This window comes from Notothenia rossii (assembly GCF_949606895.1).
Source record: "Notothenia rossii genome assembly, chromosome: 10".
Lineage (NCBI taxonomy): Eukaryota > Metazoa > Chordata > Actinopteri > Perciformes > Nototheniidae > Notothenia > Notothenia rossii.
In genome coordinates, this window is record NC_136908.1 from 33,661,631 (window position 1) to 33,687,938 (window position 26,308).

The following is a 26,308-nucleotide window of genomic DNA, read 5'->3' on the forward strand; positions in this document are numbered from 1 at the left end:
TGAATGGTGTGATATGATTTGTTTGGCTATCCTTAAAAAGAAACTCTGCAATACATACAACATACTAATACGTAACTATGAGGGTGAACACACACAACACAAGAAAGCGGTCATCAGCTCTGGGAAACTAGAGTTATGAGGTGTCTCAATTGGGGTACTTTCCTTGGTACACTGCAGTTCATCATTTTATGGTGGTATGTTATTTAAATCGTAAAAAAAAAAATCACGGCAGGTTGCGTAACTACTGTTGCGTAGCAAAGATGGCGATTGTTAAATGCAAAAAGTGTCCACCATTCCACACTCAACTTTCTGTTTTGTGACAAGTACTTAAGAACAGTTTTGAGATACTTGTACTTTACTTGAGTATTTCCATTTCATGCTAGTACTTCTACTCCACTTCAGTTCAGAGGTAAATGGTTTACTTTCATTCCACTACATTTATTTAATACCTTTAGTTACTTTACTGTGGTTCAGTCAGTAGGGGCTTGGACTGGGAGCCATAGGGTCACGTCCCCCGACCAGACCTAAAAATCTCCTGCCCTACCGTTGTGCCCTTGAGCAAGGCACCGGACATCCCCCTTCCCCCCTCACTCCCACTGCTCCCCGGGCGCTGTACAATAGCTGCCCACTGCTCCTAGTACTAGACTCCTGGTACTAGGATGGGTTAAAAGGAGAGAACACATTTCACTGTGTGTGCTGTGTGCTCTGCATGTGTGACCATTAAAGAGGGTTTCATCCTCCCAATATATTTACAGATGTGGATGAATGATGTGAAATATAATCAAGTGTTAAATTAGACTTTAGTTCCACCTGGAGTAAATTCACAAGCTACCCTGCAGTATACAAAGTCATTCAAACTAGCTGCACCTTTACCAGCTTTGAGAACACTTTCATGATCAATCATTATAAAACATATCATATCTATTATTCTAAAATGGACCAATCTGCACAATGACACATTTTACTGTCGCTGCTTTAACTATATTTTGATGATAATACTTTTCTACTTTTACTTGAGTAACATTTTGAATGCAGGACTTTTACTTGTAACAGAGTATTCGTACACTCTGATACTTTTATTTTGAGTTAAGTACAAGATCTGAGTACTTCTTCCACCTCTGCACAGTTGGTAGTTAAACAGCGGTATGGCTACGTTACTTAAATTGTAAAAAAAAACATTATCTATAACTTTTGTTCGTATAGTGCTTTGTTTACAAGCGTAACTGCATTTGCCTTCCGTTATGTTGCCAAGGTGGCGGTTGTTTAAGGGGAGAAGTGTCCTGCTTTCCAAACTCATTTTATCTTTTAAATATTCCCAGGTACTGCTAGTGCTCTGTATTTTGTCATAGTTTGCATTGGGATGCACATATGCACTCCAAACAGCACATGTAAGTACAGGAGTAGGCGATTTTAGACTCAGCTTTAGATTCCAAAACCTTTGAAATTCATTATTTTCATCTGTATTGGGGAATATTTTCTTAGGTATCTAACCTTTAAGCCAGTCCATCACTTTCTCCATTCACTGTCTCCTTTTCCATGGCATAGGTCTACGGCCTTGTGGTGTTGCTGCTATCTCTCTTAAGGAGGAGGCTTAATAAAGCATCAGTTCGACTCCATTGCTCCAGAAGTTTCCATCACAACAGTAACAGAGGTATAGCTCGCGCTGACTCCTGGTGTATGACCTCTGACCTTCATGGTGGATGCCCTTTGTTCTGTTCTGGTGTTCACTGACAGGCGGTGTTCTCTGCTTCTGAAGTTCTTTCAGCTTCACACAATGATGATGGTGTTCCTCTCAGGGTGGGCTCCTGTCTTCAGGGGTCCCGGCACAGATCTATAGATTATTTGTTGGGTGACTGTCGGGACTTGAAGACTTGACCCAGCTCTCAAAACATCCTCCTCTCCACCAAGGTAGTTCCAGGGCCCGTTTAGAGCCAGATTGCGAGTCAGTTGTTCTTTTCCACTGCAGAGGCCCTGGTTATAAATAGTTTGGAGCATTTAAATGTCCCTCCAGGTAGCGTTAGGATCCTCCATTTCATTGAAAACTCTTTCCATTGAGGGGCAACTGAACATATTACCCCTCGAATAGAGAGAAATAAAACTTTATTATTAATTTCTCTGTGTGTGTGATACGAACAGGTAGACCGAAATGCTGTTTCTCACCATCCCCAAGAATACAAATATACAGTATAAGAAATATATACATATGTGTATATACTGTAATACACATACACACCTGAACCCCCACTTGAATATATATTAGGGATGCACCGAATATTCGGTCGCCGAAAATTATCGGCCGAAAATGGTTAAAAAGGCCCTTTCGGCTTTCGGCCGAAAGGGTTCTAGCACCGAAAAAATATCACCGAATGTCAGAGAACAGGGTTACGTTGGTAAGCTGACGTGTTGTTGTGATGACGTAATCAAGACGCGGCGACAAGCACGGCGCGCGACCATGCTCGCGGCTGGCTCACAGTCAACATGTCTGCCGCTAGAGATATTTAAAAATATCAGAGAAAGAGGCGCGGATTGCGATTTGTAAAACGTGTTCAGCTGAAATTTCTCGAGGGGGTGTAACTGCAAAGACTTTCACCACTTCGGGATTACTCCACCACTTGAAATCAAAACACCCGGACAAATATGCGGAGTAAGATCAAATCACAAGCACTGACAGCGAGAGACTGTTCAGCGCTGCCTCTCATGTGCTTGATGAGAAGAGGAACAGACTTATGGCTGATAAAGCAGAGAAGCTACTGTTCATTAAAAAGAACCTCCCACTTTTCCTTAATAAGTAGACAAGGCTGGCTTATCATAAGCTTATCTAGTCCTACATGTCTACTCTATACCCACTTTCCTGAACAATTGTCATTGTGAGTTATAATTCACCATCTCAGGTTATCATTAGGGGGAAATGACAGCAGCACAGTGTTCAATATATTGTACTTTCGGTATCTAAATGATACAATGTTGTTTACATTGCTCATGAGGACAGACCACCTTATTTGCAGATTCTTGAAATTGTAATTTAATTTGTAATTGATTGTGGATTTTGTATCCAGTTTTCACTTTATGTATCTTTATACAATGTTTACTACTTTGCTTATGAGGACAGACAGCCTTATTTACAGATTTTTGAAATTCAATTGTAATTTCATTTGTAAATAGTTACATTCATGTGGATTTATCCAGTTTGCACATTTGTATGCATGCACTTATAGGTGCATTGTTGTAGGCCTACTGGCCTATATGTTGATGCAGTTTTAAAGCACCTTGGCTTTGTTCTGAATGCACTTTGTTGTAGTTATCCTACAGAGAAAAGAAAATGCACTTGACTTGGAATTAATGTACCCATAATAGTGATTATTATTTAAGTTAAGTTTTGCCATAATCATGTCTTTTTCCATAATCAGGCAGCTGAACAACATTGGTAAAAAATGTATACATTATATATATATATATATATTTCTATTAATCATTTTCCGCATTCGGTTTTCGGCCAACTGTTTCCTATTTTCGGTATCGGTTTCGGCCAAGAATTTCCCATTCGGTGCACCCCTAATATATATATATATATATATATATATACACATACATACTCGTACTAATACAGATATACAGATATATACATATTGTTGGAGAAAATACAAGGTGTCTTCTTTATTATGGGTTTTCTGATAGGCATGTTACTGTGTGACTTTGCACTCACTTGCAGCTGCCTCCTCGTAGATAGGAGAAGGCAGGGCATCATTCATGTTGTTGATACCAACGAGAGCACACACAGTTTGTCTCCTCTCCTGTTTGAGAGGCAAAGAGCAACACTGCCTTTCCAGAGATGTCCCGACGCCTTCCCGACACCTGATGACGCCAAACCGATTTACAACACTGTTTGGTACCTCCTGACTTTAGACTATATAAGCTTGATGTTACTTCCTGCTCCTTTGAGCAGCATACCTCATGTGTGTGAGTTGAACCATATCCTTTGTATGTGACTTAACTCTGCTCGTTCTTGCAAGAATAAATTAGCACTTGACTATTGATTCTCATCCCGGTGTCAAGTGATATTTTCCTAACACATATACACACATTAAGAGGTAAAATAAATAAAATGATCATCAATTATGACATAAGCAACAGCCGTAATGTTAAGTCATTATATATATAAAACGAATGAGAGAACTTTTTACTTTATCTGCCACTAACATGAACAGACTGATAGACTGTACCCCACACCACCATGTAGTGAAAACATAAATGTTAGATTCAGAAACCCTGTTGTAACCAGTGGTGTAGTGGGCGTTGGGCGCGGGGTTTAGTAGTCTAATAAATATAAATATAAAATCATTGCCAGTGTTATCAGTTGCAAGTGTGTATTTGTTGTAATAATGACAAAAACATAATACATTCAAAACCCAAGGTGTGAGAGTGAGTGAGTGTGTGTGTGTGTGTGTGTGTGTGTGTGTGTGTGTGTGTGTGTGTGTGTGTGTGTGTGTGTGTGTGTGTGTGTGTGTGTGTGTGTGTGTGTGTGTGTGTGTGTGTGTGTGTGTGTAGAGAAAAGCAGCGCTGTCTGCTTATTTGCAATGTAGGCTAGGCCTAATCAGAATAATTTCAAGTCCAGATTCAATGTTGTTTGCATAAGTAGGCTATATTTTTCGTTTTGTTTATTTAATAAGTTAATTTCAGGACAACTTTGGGAATTTTGTTTGTTTGTTTTGAGTTTTAAATAGATTTTGAAAGTGGAGAGAGAGAGAGAAGCAGCACTGTCTGCTTAGTTGCAATACTGTAGCGTAGCTTATGCAACTTAGGCCTATAAATAGTTTATGTAACTCATGTGCCTGTGTGTCCATGGTTTTGAGTCTTTGTGTGTGTTGAGCGCAGCGCCGCCTGCTTTTTGCAGTACAGTAACTAAAGTAGGACTAAGCATACCGGTAGTTTCTGTGGACCTGTCTGCCCGTTTTGTGAGTGCACTGCGCGCAGTGCGCACTTATGTGGCATTGTTTGGGATGACCTAATTAAAATAGCGTCCAACCAGTAAAAAAATCCCCACTACACCACTTGTTGTAATACACAAGACTGAAATTCCGTCAGAACCATCAAGACGTTTATTGAGCATATACGTATTCGATTGATACTTGCAATAACTGTTCATCATATATGTGCATACATACAACAGGCTATTGTTGCTGACTCATCACAGTTCCAAAGAGTCAGACTATTGTTCTAGAGGCTACAAGTTGTTCAAACCGTACTGATGGATGGGCATCAGACACTAAGATGGGGTATATTGCACCAATGAGTGGTTCCTCAGTGGGTCGTCAGCTGGGGTTCCCGCTGTGCTGGTTGGAGCTCAGGTCAGACTCCATCTCCACCGCGGCCCCCCCACTGCGGCGGGACAGACGGTCCACTGAGCGGGGGGAGGCGTTGTTGTCCCGGCGACGGCAGCAGCAGGCCATCACGTCGGCCAGGTCGGAGCGGAAGGACGCCGTGTAGAAGCTGTAGATGACCGGGTCGCAGCACGTGTTCAGGTTGCCAAACACAAACAGGATGTGGTGCACGTACTCCGGGGTGCTCTGGATGATCTTTGGCTGGAACCAGTACCAGATCCCCAGGAGGTAGTATGGTGTCCAACAGATGATGAAGGAGCTGACGATTACAACGGTCATCTTGAGGGTCTTAATCCGGGCTTTGGGTATCATGTCTGTGCCGCTGCGCCTCAGGCAGTGCTCTCCATCTGCAGGAACACAACCAGCAACAACTCAGATAGAAGAGGGCAACATTCCATTTGTAAGTCTCTGAGCAGTAATCACCAAGCTTCTGTTAGATCAGGATTCTCTTTAGAGGAGTAAGAGGGATGCTGATATTGAGATTGCCAAAATCAATTTTAAGCTAGTCGTTGAGTTTATTCTTATAAATTAGAGGAATAAGAAGTTGAAAGGCCTGTTGAGACATTCCTTTTTTTTGTGTAATTTAGTTAATTTGGATTTTATGGACCCATTAGTGCACTGAAAAACTGAAACATTGACTTTAATTAAATGTATTATGTCCACCAATGTCACATAACTGTATTAGGTTAGTTGAAAGCAATAGTATTAATTCTAAATAAGAAATATTAGGTTCAACTTAATATTACTGCTTTCAACTAACCTAATACAGTTATGTGAAATGTGCTGACATGTGAAATGCTCCCCTCTATTTCTTTGGAGCAGGTGGCTCAGAACTATACGATGCAGTATGGTTTTTATACTTATTCCAAATAGTTACAAGGTATCACAACAACCAAACTACAGATGCATTCACATGATACGAGGTGATCTTTTTGCTCACCGCAAGGTTGGGCGTGAAGAAAATCAATTAAGATTGATTTCTATAGTTACCTCCCCTGCTAGCTTGCGCTTATACGTACAGTTGTTATCTGATTTTCCGCTTAACATCTGAATGCAGATAGAGAGGTGAAGTCCCTCCCATCTACTTCCGCCCCATGGGACCTTATTTTGGAAAAAGTTTGTATGAGAGAAAGATTATCTTTCGATCCCGTTTGAATTGTGCCACGAATTATAAATATGATGTTTGCCAATTTTAAATAATAATTTCCATGTCAAAAAAGTCACAGTTTGTCGTAAAACTGTTGAAATATAAGACTATAAAAAATACGCAACTAGAAAGACTACAAATCCCAAAATCCCGGTCCCGCATGGTGACTCTTACGGAACAGACTAACTCCCCTTGTGTGTATGTACAGCTCTCAACATGCCCAGACTTGTAGTGATGTTCACCTCTTTTAATACTTTTCCCCTCATTCTGAAAGAAAGAAGTGAAATGTGCCAACGTGACGACCGTCTTAGTGTTGGTGCGAAACGGGAGATGTAGTTCATTGAGCGGTTTCACACAAAAAAAAGTGTTACTTCACAGTTTCACGACACATTTTTTTTTTTTTGACTTGCAAAATTATCTTTTTAATTGACAAACATCATATGTGTAATTTGTGGCACAACTCAAACAGGATCGAAAGATAATCTTTCTCTCTCCATTGACTTCAATGCATAACTTTTCCGAAATAAGGTCACATGGAGGTCCACCGGAAGGGGAGGGATTTCTCCACTCTATTACCTAAGCTATATCCTATTCACCTGAGAGCATTCTTTATAACCTGTGTGACCACTCAAAAGTACTTTAGTGGAATCAGGCTTGGCGGACTTTGGCACATAGATTTTGTATCAATCACCAACCGAAATCTGTGTTGAGTGCTGACCTTTATGAGAACATGGAGCTAGAGAGCCCAAAACAGAGTTCACACGCAATTGTGACAAACTAGCTCTAGCATGTTGCTGTTTTACTAGCATGTTAGCTTATAGTCCCATGATTCTCCAGCCAGCCATGTCAGGAATCATTATGTTCAGTACCGAACACCAAAAGAAGGACGTTAGTTGTGACTCTGGTGTGACTTTAAGTCCTGACTCCTTAAGGGACAATGTCACAGATGTACACAATGTACGCAAGTCAAACGTTGAACTTCAGTGCATGTAACTCTGTTCTGCAATATCCAAATCATCTTGTTTATTATTGGTTTTACAAGATTGTAGGACTTCAATTCACCCTGTGTTTCTCTGTCTCTGTATGTGGGTGCCCTCCTTATCAACAGTTGCAGTCAGAGCACATCAATGTCAGTCATAAACCATAATCCCTCCTCACACAGGAAGTCCGATCTAATGTGAAGCAGGAAGTGGCCCTGTAAACAATGATGATCATTTTACTGTTGGTCTAAAATGATACTAAAAAACAATGGCTTTGATAGAAAGAATACCAGAGTATTACGATCAAGTAAAAGTAAATAATCAACTTTTTTTTGTAATTATATAAATTGCATATAACATGGTTCACAGTATGTATCACTTAATACAGGATCTCAAAACAAGAATACATATTTTTTTCAATTGATGGACGGATGGGTTTAAGCTGATTGTCAGTTATAAATAAAGACCTATGTCCTCAGTATAGCTGGCTAACCAGAAAAGAGCTCATACAATCCAACAGAAAATAACCAACAATGACTAAGTTGTGCAACAAGCAACTTTCAGATAATTAAATCAAATGAGAAATCCTAAACCTAAGCATTAACAAGGGCGATAACAAAACCTGGACAGTGGATGCAGCCACACACACTGGCTGGGTGGTGCAATCATTTGAGTTCAATTGGTCAATGATGCTAGCACATTTTGTATCCCATAATGATTTCATTCTTATTTTCTGAGTGATTATGGGGCTCCAGCATTTAGCTAAATTATATAATCCCTCAGGTCAAATACATCAAAACATTGATAAGACTAAATGTAGGATCAGACCTCCATCACTGCTTCAGAGTAACACACCTTTTCTCTTGTGCATTTGCCCATTGATTCTGATGAGGATGCAGGTGTAGCAGAAAGTCATGACAAGCAGAGGGAAGACATACAGCGTCACAAAGTGAAACATGTTGTATGCCGTCTTCTGCCACAGATACGGGAAGCTTCCATGGGTGACACACTGAGTGAAGTCCACTCCGTCGGCTTTAATGGCCCGAAAGATAAACAGCTGAGGATGAAGAGATTGTACAGAGATGAGGAATGAATTCATGCAGTCACAGAAAAACACATGTGCAGTTTGTTTTCATGAAACAAACGTTGTCTCTATTTGTTTGCATTAAACAAATGACACAAAGAACTTCATGATGCATGAGGGTCGTCATGATGCATGAGGTTCTTTGTCCCCGTGTTGCAGAGCTCCATTTATAGTTAGTCTTTCCAGAAGCAGGCGGGTAACAGAAGTTAAACCTGAGCTGTTAGAGGCAGCGCTGGGATCACAGTGTGGATGACAGAGACGTCACAGAAGGACACAAAGAGTTAGTAACCAGTTAAAGTAAGTCAAACTAACAATACTACAGTGTGAAAATACGCTGTTAAAAGTCAAAGTCCTGCATTGAAAAAGTATTATCATCAAAATGTACTTTAAGCGCCATATATTTTTAAATGATTGTGTATTAATTATTGGTGCATTTATGTATTCCTCACTTTAATGTTGCACTTGCTAAAAGGGGGTTTGAGTGATCCCTCCTTGTTCTCCTGAGGTTTCTTCCCCGGTAACTGGGGGGTTTCTTTGGGAGTTTTTTCTTGTTCGATGCGAGGGTCTAAGGTTGTACTAATAACATGTGTCTGACTTGCATGATAAACATCAGTTGATAATCATAGATCAGAAATCCAGCTGCAGTATATTAAGATATTACAATGAACTCCACTTGTATCAGCTGTGATGAACACATTAAGGTATCAAAATTATAATCTGTTTATTTAAAATATATCATTCTGAAATGGCCCATTACGCATAATGATTTATTTTACTTACGATACTAATGATATGTATATGCCAATACTTTGATACTTTTAAATAATTGGAGTACTTCTATATATAATTATATAATTTTTTTCAGACATAAGGTAGGTTAGGTAGCAGTTTTTTACCCTGCTGGCTCATTTAATGAGAGCAATTTGTATAAATGACTGTGAGCAACAACCAAACCAGCCCTGAGTGTAAGTGCAGTCATTTTAGTGACATGGTTTTCACCCCAATGTCCTGTCATGGCTACAGACACACACATCACATGTAGTATAAACTGCTCACCATAGACTGATGGGCTTTTAGAAAAAATGATTTGATGTTGTCGTTTCTTTTACCTCCTTGGAAAGTTCGAGCAGGATTTATAAAGCAGACGTTCAGCCAATACTGGCCTTTTTGATTTACCACGGTTTAACTTTTAATGAAAGACATGCTATACGTTTGGAGAAATGTTTAGTTTTTTGTGACTTTTTCCCCTATTATGTTGACCTATAGATTTCTTACCATCTGCCTTTTATCTGTAACATTCTTCTTGCAAATAACTGTATGAGCTGCTCTACCATCTGCATATTGTATAGCTCTGTGATTGGGTGAAACTCATTATCTCATTATCTATGTCACTGACAATATTTCTAATGCTATGGAATTAGAAGCACAAAATGAAAGTGTTCTGTCCAGTTAGCGTACAACCAATCAGCTGTCACATGATTCTTGCAGCAACTTGAGATTCATATTTAAGGTGTTGTACAACATTGAATTAACTTCAGTTCATTCAGAATGAATGAGATAGTTAACTTGTACCCTTTAAACGTGATAAGCAGGTGAAAAACGTTTCCTATGTCTGTGCACACAATAATGTGATAGTCAATAAGCATCTTAACTGCTCTTAAATCTAATATTAGTCAAACATAATCCAATCTCATGTTAATGCAATGAATTAGGCTGTATAAGGTTACACTGAAGAAACTGAAACGTGGAGTTTAATTAAATGCATCATGTATAAGTGTATTAGGTTAGTTAAAAGCAATAGTATTAAGTTGAACCTATTATTTTGTATTCATAATTAATATTATTGCTTTCAACTAACCTAATACAGTTATGGGAAATCAGTTGACACATCAAATGTAATTAAAGGCATTGTTTGAGTTTCTTCTGTGAGACATGTCACAGCTGGCCTTCAGGCTCAGTGTGTACCAGCAGCTGTACCTGTGGAGATGCCAGCAGCAGGCTGAGGGTCCAGGCCCCCAGCAGCATCCGCCTGTTCCGCAGCCCGGCGTCCAGAGAGTCCAGAGGGTGGAGGATGGCCCGGTACCGGTCCAGACTCACCACCACCAGGATGAAGGCTGCGGCCTGCATGGCGAACAGTTTGAGGAAACAAAGCAGCTTACACATGATGTTCCCAGCATACCACTGCACCGTTATATTCCAGACGGCGTCCAGCGGCATCACCACGAAGGTCATCACCAGGTCAGCTGAGGCCAGGCTGGCGATGAGCGGGCGGAGGTGTGCCGCCAGGCGGTAGCCCCGCCCCCAGCACACACTGATCAGCACCGACAGGTTACTGACAGCCGCGAACAGGAACAGCACCAGGGTGGCTGCCACCCGGCAGCGGGCGGCCACCGTGAAGGTGGGGGCTTCCCAGGGCAGAGGGGGGGGATCAGACGAGTTGAGGATGGAAAAGGTTTCCAGAGGGTCCGCAGGGGTGGAGTCCCACAGAGAAAGGTTTCCTTCCATCCTGTGACAGAGGAACAGAACAGGGACTTGTTGTTAAAATCACCTCTTTGTTTCACAGCTACACTGCTGGGTAATTAAACCAGCAATTATTTCAGTTAAATGACTGAACGATCTTTGGTCAATTGTGCTAAATTAGTTTGTATTCCATAGTGATGTCATCCTTATTTTTTGCATTGTTGTATTGTTGTTGTTTTTTTGTAGAGTTTCAGCTGAGTATGGAGCTCCAGCATTTAGAAAATGTTTTATAATTTCTTTCCCACAGTGCGTAAATCAGGATTTACAAGGATCAAAAACTACAGTACATAAAAAAGGCTTTGTTACATTGATTAGACTAAATGTAATCTGTGTAACCTACATGCCCACATTATAACACTTTATAATTATCCAGTGTTACGAGTCTCCAAAAGCTCAACTGGAGCCTTCAGCTACCATCTCCTCTTCTGAGGAACCAGCCCTCACTGAAACAACTGAAACTTTGACTTTAATGTATCATGTCAACAGATTTCACATAACTGTATTAGGTTAGATGAAAGCAATAATATTAAGTTGAGCCCTTTTTTGTTGTTGAACTTAATAGTATTGTTTCAACTAACCTAATACAGTTATGTGAAATCTGTTGACATAATACATTTAACTAAATTCAATGTTTCAGGGTTTTTTCTGAGAGAAAAACAAAGAAAACACTTTTTTGTGCAGCCATGAGTTATAAAACCCGGTAATGAGTCAGCATTTTACCACTTCTGGTTCCCTCGTCTCAAAGTCAATGTTTTTTTTAGCATGTTTTTGGTTAGAAGCCTGAGAAAAATATATGTGGTGAACACGAGCTGAAGAGATTTTAACATTAAGTTCTACAACATAAAACACGTCAGTAAATACCCCACTGGTGAATGTCTGCAGCTGTTTTTGTGTCATAGAAACTTCATTTGCTAACAAGTATCTAAATGAGACTACTAAATGTTATCACGCTGAATATTAGCCACCTTTAGCTTAGCGATGGCAGACATGCCTCCGTATTAAGTTTAGAGCAGTTAGCTATTTACTTCTGCGATAGCATACATTCCAATAATCATAAAAGTCGGGTTGATAATCCTGTTGATTATCCTGTTTGCCACAGATCTTAAAATGGAAGAAATCCCAAAGCTGTTTGTCGATGGAGCCCTTGTGATGCTAACTTCTGGGTCAGACTACAAAACCAAACACGCTATAAAATCAAAGTTTAAATCAAAACACAAAACAAGTTTGTCTCAGTGGGCTTTAAAGATGAACACACAAGAATGACAGTGCTCAAAGATAAATACAATTCCAAGAAAATAATTTTAAAAAATAGATAGAATGCAAAATACAAATACAAAAATAAAATGAGATAGAGGACAACAAAAAGACAACACAAACAATCAAAACAATAAGATAAAATACCAAAATTGACTGGTGAGGACAAACATAGGGAAATCTTTATATGCTTTTTTCAGGCTAGTCTTCAACCAGGTTCTTCAGGCTAGTCTTCAACCTGGTTCTTCAGGCTAGTCTTCAACCAGGTTCTTCAGGCTAGTCTTCAACCACAATCTATTTATGCTGCTATTTGCTGAGGCTGTCGGGGACTCTCACCTTTATCCTCTCTTCTCCTATGTCTCTCTATCTACAGTTGCAAGAAAAAGTATGTGAACCCTTTGGAATTACCTGGATTTCTGCATAAGTTGGTCATAAAATGTGTTCTGATCTGCACGTTTGCAAAAGAGCACCTGGATGTTCCACAGCACTACTGGCAAAATATTCTGTGGACAGATGAAACCAAAGTTGAGTTTTTTGGAAGGAACACACAACGCTATGTGTGGAGAAAAAAAGGCACAGCACACCAACATCAAAACCTCATCCCAACTGTGAAGTATGGTGGAGGGAGCATCATGGTTTGGGGCTGCTTTGCTGCCTCAGGGCCTGGACAGATTGCCATCATCGACGGAAAAATGAATTCTCAAGTTTATCAAGACATTTTGCTGGAGAACTTAAGGCCATCTGTCCACCAATTGAAGCTCAACAGAAGATGGGTGATGCAACAGGACAATGACCAAAAGCACAGAAGTAAATCAAAAACAGAATGGCTTCAACAGAAGAAAATACGCCTTCTGGAGTGGCCCAGTCAGAGTCCTGACCTCAACCCAATTGAGATGCTGTGGCATGACCTCAAGAGAGCGATTCACACCAGACATCCCAAGAATATTGCTGAACTGAAACAGTTTTGTAAAAAGGAATGGTCCAAAATTCCTCCTGACCGCTGTGCAGGTCTGATATGCAACTATAGGAAACGTTTGGTTGAGGTTATTGCTGCCAAAGGAGGGTCAACCAGTTATTAAATCCAAGGGTTTTCCACCCTGCACTGTGAATGTTTACATGGTGTGTTCAATAGAAACATAAAAACATATAATTGTTTGTGTGGTTTTAGCTTAAGCAGACTGTATTTGTCTATTGTAGTGACTTAGATGAAGATCAGAACACATTTTATGACCAATTTATGCAGAAATCCAGGTAGTTCCAAAGGGTTCACATTTCTTGCAACTGTATATGCACTCATGTCCTCTCTTTCTATATGCACTCATGTCCTCTCTTTCTATATGCACTCGTGTCCTCTCTTTCTATATGCACTCATGTCCTCTCTTTCTCTATGCACTAATGTCCTCTCTTTTTATATGCACTCATGTCCTCTCTTTCTGTATGCACTCATGTCCTTTCTTTCTATATGCACTCGTGTCCTCTCTTTCTCTATGCACTCATGCTGTATAATGCATATTACTAACTCAGAATCCGGGGAATCATCCCCAAGGTTTTTCTGGCAAGTTCACCTGGCAAGTTGTAGTATTATGCTGGATCCATCTTTATTATATACAGTATATTCGTATATCATGTTTGTCATTTGGATTGTCTATGTTGTTATTTTATTGTCGTTTTAATCTACACACAAAATCTACTGCCCGTCTGTCTGTGCTCTCCCTGAGGTTTATAACGTGTTTCCCTGGTAACTGGGGGGTTTCTTTGGAGTGCTTCCTTGTTACTGTGAGAGTCTAAGGCAGAGGTGCCCGGTACGTCGACCGCGGTCGACCGGCAATGCTGGTAGATCGTGAGTCATTCATACAAAAAAGAAAAAATCCAGCTCCATTAAAATAGAGATCCCTCCTCCCTTGGCCTCCCTGCCACTTAATTCAGGAGTTTACTTGATTGACAGAAAAAGCGACCTATCGCTTTCCAATCTGTTAACCCAGAATGCAAAGCGATACAAAATCAGTCAAGTGCCGGGAAAACTCAAATTAAGTTAAATACACAAACAAGAGACAAACATTAAAATGAGTATGGGACCGAGCAAAAAGCTAAAGACATACCTCCACACAGAATTGGAGGAAGAATATTTGTTTGTGATGTCACATTCAAAGGTTATTTGCCTTATTTGTAAAGCAAGCGACGCTCTGCCAAAGAAAGGTAACGTGGAGAGGCATTATCGGAGTGTTCACAAGGCATATGACAGCGACTTCCCTCCGAGTAGCGAGTTGAGAAAGAGAAAGCTCATGTATTATTGCTACAAAAACATTATCTTGCAGTCTTAGTGTCGCCAACTCGTTTCTAACATGCAAAAAGACAAACAAATGCGTCTTTGTGTTGGGCAAGTTACTTTTAAAAAGTAACTAGTAATAGTTATAGTTACTGCTCTCAAAAAAGTAACTAGTTACTTTAGTGACTAAATTGTAAAAGTAACTAGTAACAAGTTACTTTACTTCACTTCAAAAATAATAACAATACAAATACAAATGTTTGTGTTGTTCTGTGGCACAGTGAGACAATGCTTTCTGTCCTGCGCAGTTTACATTTGACCGTAATATTTTTTGCATCCTTTATCCCCACAAATTGAAAATAGTGGTTATATCTCCAAGTTGTAAATGCGCTGCTGCGCTCGCTGATACTTGCATCTGCCATTAGCCGCGTTTACACCGCAGTACTTTTCCCACTTTAGTTCCGATATAGTTCCGAAATGTCGCGTTCACACGAAAAAGAGCCGGAACTAAAATGAGTTCATCAGAACCTTTTTACCCCCTTTTCAGTCCCTGCTAGAGACCAGGGACTTCCGTGGGAGAAAAAGGTTCCTATGTCTGATCGGCTGGGCGGAATGCAAACCACGCCCCGTAAAACTCCCAAAAGGTTTTGTGAAGCCGCCATTTTATTATCCTCGCATTAGCATTATTAGCATTAGCATTAGCCCAGCGCACAAACGCAGAGACTAACTTATGGCAACACAAAATAAAACATGGGAGCGGTGGAGATGAGGAGATGTCGGCATTATGGCGATTTACTCGGAAGGCTTCGGTAGAGGCTGCTGGGAGTCCCAGCAGCCTCTACTGAAGCCAGTCCCCAACTCCGGGGACTTCCGGCCGGGGACTCCGGGTGGCAGTATACGCCATGAAGTTGTTTGCGGTCTGCCAGTAAACCCAAAGCAGAAGAAGAAGAAGTGATGACAGCGGCTTCATTTGCCTAATCCTCCCTCAGGGACTTATTCCGGTGTGAAGGGGATCTGTACTTAGTTCATGAGAACTAGAGAGTTCTCATGAACTAAGTTCTTATGAACCTTTGTGGGAAAAGTACTGCGGTGTGAACGCGCCTATTGTGTGTGTGTGTGCTGGTGGTGAGCTGAGCGTTGCCGTGTGTGTGTGTGTGTGTGTGTGTGTGTGTGTGTGTGTGTATGTGTGTGTGTGTGTGTGTGTGTGTGTGTGTGTGTGTGTGTGTGTGTGTGTGTGTGTGTGTGTGTGTGTGTGTGTGTGTGTGTGTGTTAGCATTAGCAAGTGTTCGTGTATTTCCCCCATAAGGCAAGACCCGCCCAACTCTGTCTCTGATTGGCTTACCCTGAAATGTTACCCCGCGTTAACCAATCATCACTCCTCTCTGGTTACTTTCACTTTTCCATGGTGCTGTGAGAGGACATCGCTGTATTCGCCTGTAAATTGCATCCGCAGGGAGATTCGGTTCAGTTCCATTACATAATGTAACGCAGTAACGTACCCATTTAAATCATAGTAACTATAACGGCGTTACTTAATGGGAATAGGTAACTAGTAACGCTATTAGTTACCGCAAAAAAGTAGGTTACTTTGTAACGCGTTAGTCCCAACACTGATGGTCGGTGTATTTTCGACCTTTCCAATCTAGACCAGATCTCCCTCTCCCTTCTGTGTGCGAGGGGGCGGGGCAGTTCACACATACTCGGCTGCTACATGCAGCAACACACGGAGGAGATGGCCAACCCAGTCTCATAAAAAAACGTGTAATAACTACGTTGGTCCACATTTTGGGACGTAGTATTTCTACAAAAACGCCTCTGAAATTGTAGGATCCCTACGTTTTTTTTCACCATTCATTCCAATTCCATTCCATTCATGCCGAACTTCGTTTTATTCTCGTTGGAAAATGCGTATTTTAAAGTTAGTTTGGCCATTCAAATTTGTTTTGATGTCATTTGATGCGAAAAATATGAGTTGTTATTTCAGATGATGTGTGTAGTGGATGTACATGATCTTTAGTTTGCAAGTTATTATGAAGATTACTTACAAGGTGGTTGCTAGGGACGCTGCTATCAATAGTATGTATGTTATGTTGTGAAACTGTTTAATGGTGTTATCTTGATTGCTACCCCCTTCCCCGTCAATGTATAGTGTTGGTCCACAGCGCAAACGTATTAGTTTAACTAAATCCGCATCTAAAATTGTGGCATAAATACGTTATTTTCCCCTGTGCAATTCTCCATTTACTCAACAATAACACATAATTATCCTTGTGTTTGTTACATTACATTGCATTTAGCTGACGCTTTTATCCAAAGCGACTTACAATAAGTGCATTCGACCAGGAAGATACAACCTTTAAGAAAACAGAATCATATAAGTACATCAGGTTTCATAGAGCCAAACATTTCAAGTGCTACTCAACTGGCATTTAGAAAGCCAGCCCTTTATTAGTATATAAGTGCTTTGTTAGTAATTCTATCGCTCGAAGTGGAGTCTAAAGAGATGAGTTTTCAGTTTGCGTCGGAAGATGTGTAAGCTATCTGCTGTCCTGATTACAATGGGGAGCTCATTCCACCATTTTGGAGCCAGGATAGCAAACCCACGTGTTTTTGCTGACGGGAACTTGGGTCCCCCTCGCAGTGCGGGTGCAGCGAGCTGTTTGGCTGATGCAGAGCGGAGTGCACGTGCTGGGGTGTACGGTTTAACCATGTCCTGGATGTAGGAAGGGCCAGATCCATTCGCAGCATGGTACGCAAGTACCAGTGTCTTGAAGTGGATTCTAGCAGTTACTGGAAGCCAGTGAAGGGAGCGGAGGAGCGGTGTGGTGTGGGAGAATTTGGGAAGGTTGAAGACCAGACGAGCCGCTGCATTCTGGATGAGCTGCAGAGGTCGGATGGCACATGCAGGTAGACCAGCCAGGAGGGAGTTGCAGTAGTCTAGGCGTGAGATGACGAGAGCCTGGACCAGAATCTGCGCTGATGTCTGGGTCAGCTGGGGACGTATCCTCCTGATGTTGTAAAGCGTGTATCTGCAGCAGCGGGTTGTAGCAGCGATGTTTGCAGTGAAGGACAGTTTGTTATCTAGGACCACACCCAGATTCCTTGCAGTCTGAGTCGGGGAAACAACAGAGGTGCCGATGTTGATTGTTAGGTCAAGAGTGGGACAATCTTTTCCCGGAAGGAAGAGCAGTTCAGTCTTGTCAAGGTTGAGCTTGAGGTGATGAGCAGACATCCACCGAGAGATGTCTGCTAGGCAAGCAGAGATGCGTGCGACGACCTGGGTCTCTGAGCGGGGAAAGGACAGAATTAGTTGGGTGTCGTCAGCGTAGCAGTGGTATGAAAAACCATGCGGGCTAATGACAGACCCGAGCGAGTTTGTGTACAGGGAGAAGAGGAGGGGACCAAGAACCGAGCCCTGAGGGACCCCTGTAGTTAATTGACAAGGGTCGGACTCGGACCCTCTCCAAGTAACCCTGTAGGTGCGGTCTTTGAGGTATGAGGTGAGGAGGGAAAGTGCAGTGCCTGAAACTCCAAGTTCTTGGACAGTGCGAAGGAGGATCCGATGGTTCACCGTGTCGAATGCAGCAGACAGGTCCAGAAGGATGATGACAGAGGAGAGGGAGGCTGCTTTAGCAGTGTGCAGTTTGTCAGAGACAGCAAGGAGAGCAGTTTCTGTTGAGTGACCTGCCTTGAAACCAGACTGGTGCGGATCCAGAAGGTTGTTCTGATGGAGATAACAGGAGAGTTGTTTAAAGACAGCGCGTTCAAGTGTTTTAGACAGGAACGGGAGGAGAGAGACGGGCCTGTAGTTAATAACATCAGACGGATTGAGAGTGGGTTTCTTAAGGAGAGGGTTTACTCTTGCCTCCTTGAGACTGTTTGGAAAGTGACCAGAAGTTAGAGAAGTGTTGATGAAATGGGTGAGAAATGGTAGAATATCAGGAGCGATAGTCTGAAGGAGGTTTGAGGGGATAGGGTCCAGAGAACAGGTGGTAGGACGGGCAGAGGTAACGAGGGTAAGAACCTCACTTGGAGAGAGAGGGGAGAAGGAGGTCAGTGTGTGGGTGAAGGGAGGGTCTGGTGACCCAGCGGTGAGTAAAGGTGAGTCAGAAAAAGAAGAGCGAATATCATCAACCTTTTTTTCAAAGTGGTTAACAAAGTCGCTTGACAGAAGGGAGGAGGGGGGAGGTGCTTTGGGGGGGTCCAAGAGGGTGGAGAAGATAGAAAATAGTTTTTTGGGATTGGAATAGGAAGATTGGATCTTATCTTGAAAGAAAGTGCTTTTTTCCTGAGAGATGGAAGCAGAGAAAGAGGAGAGGAGAGCCTGATAGGTTAGGAGGTCGTCATGGTATTTGGATTTCCACCATTTCCGCTCTGCTGCCCGAAGGATGGTTCTATTAGCACGCAGTGCATCATTTAGCCAGGGAGCAGGAGGGGACTGACGAGCCGGTCGCGATGTGAGAGGACAGAGAAAGTCCAGAGAGGATGAGAGAGTCGAGAGGAGAGTTTTTGCAGCAGTGTTTGGAGGCAGGAGTTGGAACGAGTCAGAGGAAGGGAGGGCTGAGAGCACCGATGAGGCAAAGGTAGAGGGGGAGAGGGAACGGAGGTTACGGCGGACAGGAGCAGAGTTAGAAGAGATTAGGTTGTTATGTTTGGAAAGGGGTAGAGAGAATGAAATGAAGAAGTGATCGGATGTGTGGAGCGGGTTTACAGAGAGGTTAGAAGTAGAGCAGTTCCTTGAGAATATGAGATCAAGGACATTGCCAGCTTTATGAGTTGGTGGGGATGGAGACAGTGAGAAAGCAAAGGTGGTTAACAGAGATGTTAGTTCAGATATCTTCCCTGTCTGGAGGTTGAAATCTCCGAGAAGTACAGCGGGAGGGCCAGTTTCAGGGATGTGTGAGAGGAGATTATCTAACTCCTCCAAGAAGTCCCCCAAGGCGCCTGGTGGACGGTAGAGAACAACAATGGTTAATTGTATAGGATGGGTTACTGTGACGGCATGGAATTCAAAGGTGGAAGGAGTGAAATTAGGTAGCTTGAAGAGGGAAAAGCTCCATTTGGGAGAGAGCAGGAGACCAGTGCCACCTCCTCTGCCAGAGGGTCTGGGTGTATGGGAGAAGGAATATGCTGTGGAGAGAGCTGCTGGGGTGGATGTGTTGGATGGAGTGATCCAGGTCTCCGTGAGAGCAAGGAAATCCAGAGACTGCAGGGAAGCGTAGCCAGTCAGCCTTAGGGACAGCTGACTGGCAGTTCCACAGGCCCCCTGAAACGAGATGTTGGATCTCAGTGGAGCATGTGGGATAGACGAGAGCAGGCCGGTGAGATCGATTAGGAGAAACACGGGGCCAGTGATAATTGCGAGAAGACACATGAACAGGAATGCAGAAAATACACATGATTATAGCATGAGGGGCTAGAGAACCCAAGAGAATTGAATAAAACTAAATAACACCAGCGATACTTGGCGCAATCAGAGTAGGATTTGCCTCCTCTTTGCCTCCCACGTGACTCTTAATGTCTTTGTCAGTCTTCGTCTGGCTGACGCTGAAGCTGACGCTCCAGGAAAACGCAACCTAAGATGGATACCTGATTGCTCAGTTCTCACAGCTTTGGGGGCACGCCCCTGTAATTAGTTAACTATTTTCTGCTGATGGGCGACAGCAGAGTCTTCCTACCTATTGTAATGCACACTTGAGGGGCGTGACTCACTGAGACCTGAGTTACGCCTGGAGTTGAGCAGATCTGAGATTTTGTTTATTTGTTTGATTAATAAACACAAGTTTGAGTCTGTCAGGACCGAAGGGCGGAGCAGCTCATTTGCTTTAGAGAATATTACACCCGGAAGTAAGTATTCTCTCCGCTTCGCTTGACAAACCCTGTGATAGTCCTCAAGCTCTGTGATTGGAGAGTGCTTCGAGGGTTACGCCGAGTGTCGAACGGCAGACTGTCCAAAACTGGATTTGAACGGGTCCACCCCGTCCCCAGAACTACACATTCTGGCTTTTGTGTTTCGCAACATGTTCTATCTATGGCAAATCTCTGGAGTTGTAGTTTTAAAAGACGTTTTCGTATTTTCCATAATAAGAAGTTGCCAGTATTAAACTGTGTACATCCCTGGAGGTTTAGGGGATAGGAAACACTCAAATTAAAACATATAATTAAGAAATAGGTGAAAATTGCTTGTGCCCATAATGGGCAGCATTAATATATATACGAATATACCCACATGACAGCTAAGGTCAGAAGAGCTTTATTTAACAGCTGGTCTTATGTCTGTGACCCCTCCTGTTGCAAATGTTGCAAATATGGCAGTAGCCATCGATTATCTTAAGATAAGATATACTTTATTGATCCCAGGTTGGAAACATTTGCGTTACAGCAGCATGTGTAACAGTTGTAAATATGCAGTGGTGTTTATTTGTAAATCATTTAGTATAATCACACAAATTCTGTGTTTTATATTTAATAATTATGTGTTCTTTATTTATTGATTGTTCAATACCTGAAAAGACCGGAGATGAAATATCTACATAAATCTTATAAGAGTATTATACATATGTATAATATCAGTTAAAATAAGTGCTTCAACATAGTTAACATTGCTGGAGGTATGCACAAATATTGATAGATGTCTTGTAATGCACTATTGAGGAACCTGCGACCCAAGTTTTTCATTCATTGCATAACTAATAATAATAATAATAATAATAGATTTAATTTGTTAGCGCTTTTACAGGTGCTCAAAGACGCTTTACAGATAATAGTGAAGAAAAAAAGAAAAGAGAAGAAAGGAACAACAAATAAATATATAGTTAAAGTTAAAGTCAAATAATACAAAAACAATCACACATGAAAAGCCAGATTGAAGAGGTGAGTTTTTGTGAGTTTTTTTAAGGTGGTTAGGTCGGTGCAGTCTCTGATGGGTTGTGGGAGTGAGTTCCAGAGGGAGGGGGCAGCGACGGAGAAGGCTCTGTCCCCCCAGGTCCGGTGATTGGTGCGGGTGGGGATGGATAGGAGGTTGGCTTCTGATGAGCGGAGGCAGCGGGAAAGGGTGTGGTGGTGCAGCAGGTCTGTGAGGTAGGAGGGGGCCTGGTTGTTGAGGGCTTTGTAAGTTATGAGGAGGACTTTGAAGTGGATTATTTGACGGACGGGGAGCCAGTGGAGGTTCTGGAGGATGGGAGTGATGTGGTCTCGGGAGCGGGTGTGGGTGAGGAGGCGGGCAGCAGAGTTCTGGATATGTTGGAGTTTATTGAGGAGGTTGGATGGTATGCCATAGAGCAGTGGTTCCCAACCTTTTTTGAGTACTGTACCCCCAAAGCATTTCAAGCCAACCTAAAGTACCCCCTACTACGCAATCAATCGTGGTGATCCCCAGGATATATTAATAGTCTATATATTGTGGCAGACCGTGTGTGTGTGTGTGTGTGTGTGTGTGTGTGTGTGTGTGTGTGTGTGTGTGTGTGTGTGTGTGTGTGTGTGTGTGTGTGTGTGTGTGTGTGTGTGTGTGTGTGTGTGTGTGTGTGTGTGTGTGTGTGTGTGTGTGTGTGTGTGTGTGTGTGTGTGTGTGTGCGTGTGTGTGTGTGTGTGTGTGTGTGGTGGCAGCACATATCAGACCCGGGCAGGGGGGTGGGGCCACATGACCGGGCCCTTTAAACCCAATAAAGCTTGACATTATATCGGGAGTCCGGGGTGGTAATCTGACGCTCGTGCGTAAAAAGTCGCTCAGTCAAGATTACAATTTAAAACAATATTTGAAAGAAAAGTAACCAAAGAAAAGGTGTAATATTTAAGATTTCGTTTCTATAAAGGGTATAGAAACGAAATATAGTAGAAACGAAATATATATCAGATAATAATATAATATGACATAAAGTCCAACAAACCACAAGGACAACGAAAACATAGCCTAATAATATGACTACATTTCTGACACACCATTCACCATGGATAGCCACCAGCCACTATGAGATGACAGAGCAGTGTATAGTCAAATTGGCACGGCGGCCCACATTAAAATTAGCACGGCGGCCCATACGTGTGTGTGTGTGTGTGTGTGTGTGTGTGTGTGTGTGTGTGTGTGTGTGTGTGTGTGTGTGTGTGTGTGTGTGTGTGTGTGTGTGTGTGTGTGTGTGTGTGTGTGTGTGTGTGTGTGTGTGTGTGTGTGTGTGTGTGTGTGTGTGTGTGTGTGTGTGTGTGTAAGGTGAAACCTGGGGGTGGAAGAAGGAGAGAAGTGACGAGGAGAGATAGAGAAGAGGGGGATATTTTTGTCTGTATGACCCAATGCGACAATTAATGTGACACTTAAATCATATTCAATCATAACTAATCATATACATTATAATAGCCATTGTTTAAAGACTTTAAAAAAAAAGTAAGGTAACTCACCAATTAATGTGACACTTGAGCCTGTTTCTCCCTCATCAGTTTTGTGAGTCTGGGGGAGATTGTTGCAACAGCTGTGACCAGGTTATTCTCCAAGTTGAGTCTGTTCCTGTGTTTAGTCTTGATGTGGGTCATGGCGGAGAATGTCACCTCACACAGGTATGTGGACCCAAAAGGCAACAGTTCATTCAGGGCATGTTTCCCCAATTCAGGATACTCCTTCTCCACACCACACCAGAACTGTGTCAGTGGTGTGCTTGAGTACCTCATCTTCAGGCTCCTATCTGAGGACACATCTATGAGGTCTTCTTGCAGTCTGGCGGGAATGCTGCTGTTAATGCACGTCACAAATGGATTACGCACCCAGGCCAGTGTGGATGACTTGTTGTCAATATCAGGGAAGTAGGAGTTGAACTCATTCTTGAGCTTGGACAAGTGTGTGTACTATTTTCACAATTGGAGCTCTGTCACATTCACCAGTAGCAATGTATGCGTTCAGCTGCAGGAAACAACTTGTATCCCCTTTTTCACATTTGCTCTGCCAGAGCTTGATCTTCTCCATGAATCCACACAATTTGTCATACAAGCTAAGAACATTTGTGTCTTTACCTTGAAGAGAGAGATTCAGCTGGTTGAGTTTGCTGAAAATATCAGAGAGGTATCCCAGCCGAGCTACCCAGTCAGCGTCGTCGAACATAGCCACAAGTGGGTGTGTGTGCTCCGACAGAAATGCCCTCACTTCATTGCGTAGCTCGAACAGCCGCTGTAACGTTTTCCCTCGGGATAACCAGCGGACGTCAGTGTGAAGCAGGAGCTGTTTATGTTCTGACCCACCGTCTTCACAAAGTGACTGAAACAGTCTATGATTCAAAGGCCTGGACTGTATGAAGTTGATCACTTTTACGACATCATTCAAAACATCGTTTAACTCTGGACTCATTCTCTTGCTAGCTAATGCTTCTCGGTGAATCATGCAGTGCGTCCATGTAACGTCAGGGTTTACCTTTTTTATGTGGGCCATTAATCCATTTACTCTGCCGGTCATCGCCGCAGCGCCGTCTGTGCACACACGAGAGCAGGATTTCCAATCCAGCTTGTGTTGAGAGAAAAAATGGTCAATAACGTTAAAAACGTCCTGTCCGGTAGTTCTCCCAGTGAGTTTCTTGCAAAACAGAATGTGCTCGTTCATCTCCAAAGTGTCTTTGTAACGCACAAACGCAATCATTGTGCTTCCCCACTGACATCCGTTGATTCGTCCAACTGCAAAGCGAACGTACCAGACGCTTTACATTTTTCCACCACTTGGTCAATAATGTCAATTCCCATGTCGTCGATCCGATGGCACACAGTATTATTTGACAACGGCACTTTCTTCAGGACATCAGCTGCTTTCTTATCGAGCATAGTTTCTGTGAGAATTATAGCAGCAGGCAAGATTAGCTCTTCGGCTATGGTAAATGGCTTTTTCGATTTAGCAACGAGTAGCGACACGGCATAAGATGCCTCCAAGGCCTTGGTTGAGACCAATGTCGCTTTCTTTAGTTTTTCTTGGCTTCCCTTAAATTCAGCCAGCTTTTGGTGGAAAAACTCTGCAGGCTTACCCACACAGGCGGGATGTCTAGTACTAAGGTGCCGATGTAAATGGGATGGTTTCATGCTGTTATTAGAAAGCACGTCGCCACAGATGAAACACATTGGCTGCGGTGGCTCTGTAGTTGTGACCGTAAACCCGGAGAGCACATAATGTTCACCAAACTGACGATTCTTCACCTTCTCTGTTTTCATTTTCTTGAGACCGGGTTCTCCTGATTCAGCAGTATCACCTGTGCTGTTGTTTCTGGATGAACCAGCTCGACTCAGCCATTGATCCATAATGATTATGTTAACAGAAATTTTGATCTCAATAAATACCAGCGCATTCACTTGATAGGATGTTGATATTTTGCTAGCTAGCAAGAAAACCAGCGCGCCACTATAATGATGATGATGATGATGTAACACCTGACAGTCCGGCGGGAAACTGAACGCCGCGCCAATAATAATATATTGCCGGCAAATTATTATTTAATTTGAATGCCCCCAATTGTGGTTACATTATTACAGAATATGCATTATTCCTTATTTGGGTACAGTTTTCCTGTAAAATTTTTAATAAAAAAAAATCTAAAATCAAATTCTTTTTTTTTTTTTTTTTACTTTTCAAAATCTTTTCACGTACCCCCTGGGGACCACCCACGTACCACTAGGGGTACGCGTACCCCCGGTTGGGAAACACTGCCATAGAGGATGCTATTGCAGTAGTCGAGTCGTGAAGTGATGAATGCATGAATCAGGATTTCAGCAGCAGAGGAGGAGAGTGATGGGCGGAGACGGGCAATGTTTTTGAGGTGGAAAAAGGCGGTCCTGGTGATGTGATTTTATGTGGCGGTTGAATTTGAGCCGACTGTCGAAAATGACTCCGAGGTTGCGGATGTGAGGGGGGGGAGATAGAGTGTGGCTGTCAATGGTGAAGTTGAAATTCTGGATGTCTTTGATATGGGATGGGGGGCCGATGATGATGATGTCTGATTTGGCACTGTTCAGTTGGAGATAGTTTGTTTGCATCCATACTTTTATTTCTGAGAGACAGTTGGTGACTAACTAAGTTGGTGTTTATTGACATATCATATACACAAACTACACCGTTTGTGTATATGATATGTCAATAAACCTTAGAAAATCTTGAAATCTTGAAAGGGATGTGCAAAATAGTCATGATATACAGTCTTTAATTCACTATTAGTAGAGTATAACGAGTAATGAATATACTTTATAGGGATCCTATTCATATTTAATAATAAAAATAATGAAATTCAATAACATGCTTTAACCACTAGGTGTCCCTTTATATCAGCTGTGCACCTTTATGGTGTAAATACAGCCTATCTACCAATTGGATCAAATATAAAAGTCAGCCGAATTAGTGTTGATACTGCAAAGAGACATATTGTGTGAAAAGAAATGTAAGATGTTGTTTAATTGCTGATATATTTATGATCCACGTCACGTTTTCAGTTTTGGCGGCAGTTCCTCATGTTTGTCTAGAAGTCTTCTCATCAGGGCTCTATAAATAGAGAACTACGGCAGATATGTAATATTTAATGCAGCCGAACCGTGTATTACAATGCCGTTATGTGATGACTTTCAAAGAGAAAAGCAAGCACACTCGGAATAAAGTATTATTTTATTTTTAAAAAATGTTTTCGGATTTCACATCACATAAACACCAAATCCCAGCGTGCATTGCGGTTAAAC

General features: G+C 42.1%; 1 protein-coding gene across 3 annotated transcripts in view; it reads right to left on the reverse strand.

The window, feature by feature from the left end:
* Positions 1-3,482: 3,482 nt before the first annotated feature.
* The window catches only part of gnrhr1 (gonadotropin releasing hormone receptor 1), a 39,922-nt gene continuing 17,096 nt past the window's right edge, over positions 3,483-26,308 (reverse strand). For all 3 annotated transcript variants that reach the window (XM_079656515.1, XM_079656516.1, XM_079656514.1), the window contains 3 exons: positions 10,567-11,095; positions 8,361-8,562; positions 3,483-5,725 (listed from right to left, as the gene is read on the reverse strand). In XM_079656515.1, the coding sequence (XP_079512641.1) occupies positions 5,310-5,725; positions 8,361-8,562; positions 10,567-11,094 (1,146 nt within the window). In that variant the 5' untranslated portion in view covers position 11,095 and the 3' untranslated portion in view covers positions 3,483-5,309. The remainder of the gene's footprint in view (positions 5,726-8,360; positions 8,563-10,566; positions 11,096-26,308) is intronic.